Genomic DNA, 1,635 nt, shown 5'->3' with positions numbered 1-1,635 from the left:
GCGAAGATACTGCTTATTACTACCTTATAGCATTTAAACCTGACTTACTTCCTAAGAAATAGACTAACTGTGGATTAGGGATAAGCTATCGTTACATTTTGACTAGTCCTGTTTAGTAAGTTACCCTTGAAACCTTAAGCAGCTAACCTTTCACGATGTCCACCGCAAGCGGAAACACCACTAACCCTAGCAAGGTTATTGCAGACCTTAACAGCAAAGTCAAGTACCTTCATGCATAGCTAGAGGAAATGAAGCTTAAGAAGCCGGAGAGGAAAGAAGCTACTGCGATGCCCAAGTTTCCTAAACCTGACATGTTTGATGGAGCGAAGGGGGATGTTCGCACCTTTCTTACTTAAGCAAAAGCCTATTTGAAGGTTAACGACACCCTTGATAAAGAATCCACTAAGATTCTCTACATCGGAAACCTTCTCACGGGCAAAGTGATGGAATAGTGGGAGCTAACTCTTAGAGACTACTTTGACAATGAGGAGCCTAATGATGAAACCGCTCAAATCTTTAAGAAGTATAAAAACTTTAAAGAAGTTCTGTAGACTGCATTTGGTGACCTAGACGAGGTTCGAACCGCGACACGTAAGATCAAAACCCTAAAGTAGACCGGATCTACTTAGCACTACGCACGCGAGTTTAGACGCATTGCTACTAAACTTGATTAGGACGACGAAAGCCAAATAGAACTCTTCTATGACGGACTTAGGGAAGACGTGAAAGATAAGATCTATAAGGAAGATCGACCAGACACTCTCGACACCTTCATCGAAATAGCGATTAAGATCGACAATCGCAACTATGCTAGACGTATGGAAAAGGGTGGTCGAGGGGGGAACAACTTTCGACCTGTGAACCGACGCTATCAGGCGAACATAGGAAAACGACGAAACGGATCCACGGCCTACAGAACTCACCTAGGCCCGATAGAGCTCAACGCCACCGGAAAAGAGAAAGAAAAGAAATACTATAACTGTGGGAAGGCTAGACACTTCGCAAACAAGTGCAGAGCACCTAAGAAACAGTGGAAGCTAGTTGCTAAGGGAAAGGGAGTATACGCGGCTTATCGCGAAGAACTACCCGTCTGAAATATCAGTATGGTGAATAGCGAAGAATACTTCTCGGATACCGATCGATTTATAGATTACGATAAACCAACATCTGACGAAGACTGGGACTTTAGAACTTAACCTATCCCAGACGAGGAAGAAGACCTCGAAATGACTAGATCGGAAATCGAAGTGAATGTAGACGTGGTCCTAGAGACACCTCCGAATAAAAGGGAGGATCTCAAGATCACTAAAGAACTAACTAACGAGTACACGATCAAAGGACGATCTTGTTATAAGAATGGACAACTTGATATGGTTTTTATTTAAGGAATGGATGTTTCGGACCCTACCGTACTTATAACTATCCTAGCAGACGCTAAGGAAGGAAGGTCACTAACTCCAAGAATTAACCTAAACACACCTGAGGTGGGCCTAACGCACCGAGATCATACAACCATCTCATAGGCTTTATGCCCTTATAATAATTGCAGACGCCACCTCTAGAGGAAAATCGAATACCGAATGTTCCCTGAATATAATCCGTACGACGGACCCTAGGCTGAAAAGGAACTCCGAC

General features: G+C 43.4%; 1 protein-coding gene across 1 annotated transcript; it reads left to right on the top strand.

The window, feature by feature from the left end:
- Nucleotides 1-155: 155 nt before the first annotated feature.
- BBA_10350 (gag polyprotein) lies at nt 156-1,094 on the top strand (the record flags this gene model as incomplete). Its single annotated transcript, XM_008605447.1, has 3 exons — nt 156-194; nt 240-335; nt 675-1,094. The coding sequence occupies 3 exons, from the start codon at nt 156-158 to the stop codon at nt 1,092-1,094; spliced, it is 555 nt and encodes a 184-aa protein (XP_008603669.1).
- Nucleotides 1,095-1,635: the final 541 nt, after the last annotated feature.

Source organism: Beauveria bassiana (assembly GCF_000280675.1).
Source record: "Beauveria bassiana ARSEF 2860 unplaced genomic scaffold BBA_S00148, whole genome shotgun sequence".
Lineage (NCBI taxonomy): Eukaryota > Fungi > Ascomycota > Sordariomycetes > Hypocreales > Cordycipitaceae > Beauveria > Beauveria bassiana.
Note: the sequence above shows the minus strand (reverse complement) of the source record. Positions and strands in the feature narration are given on the sequence as shown.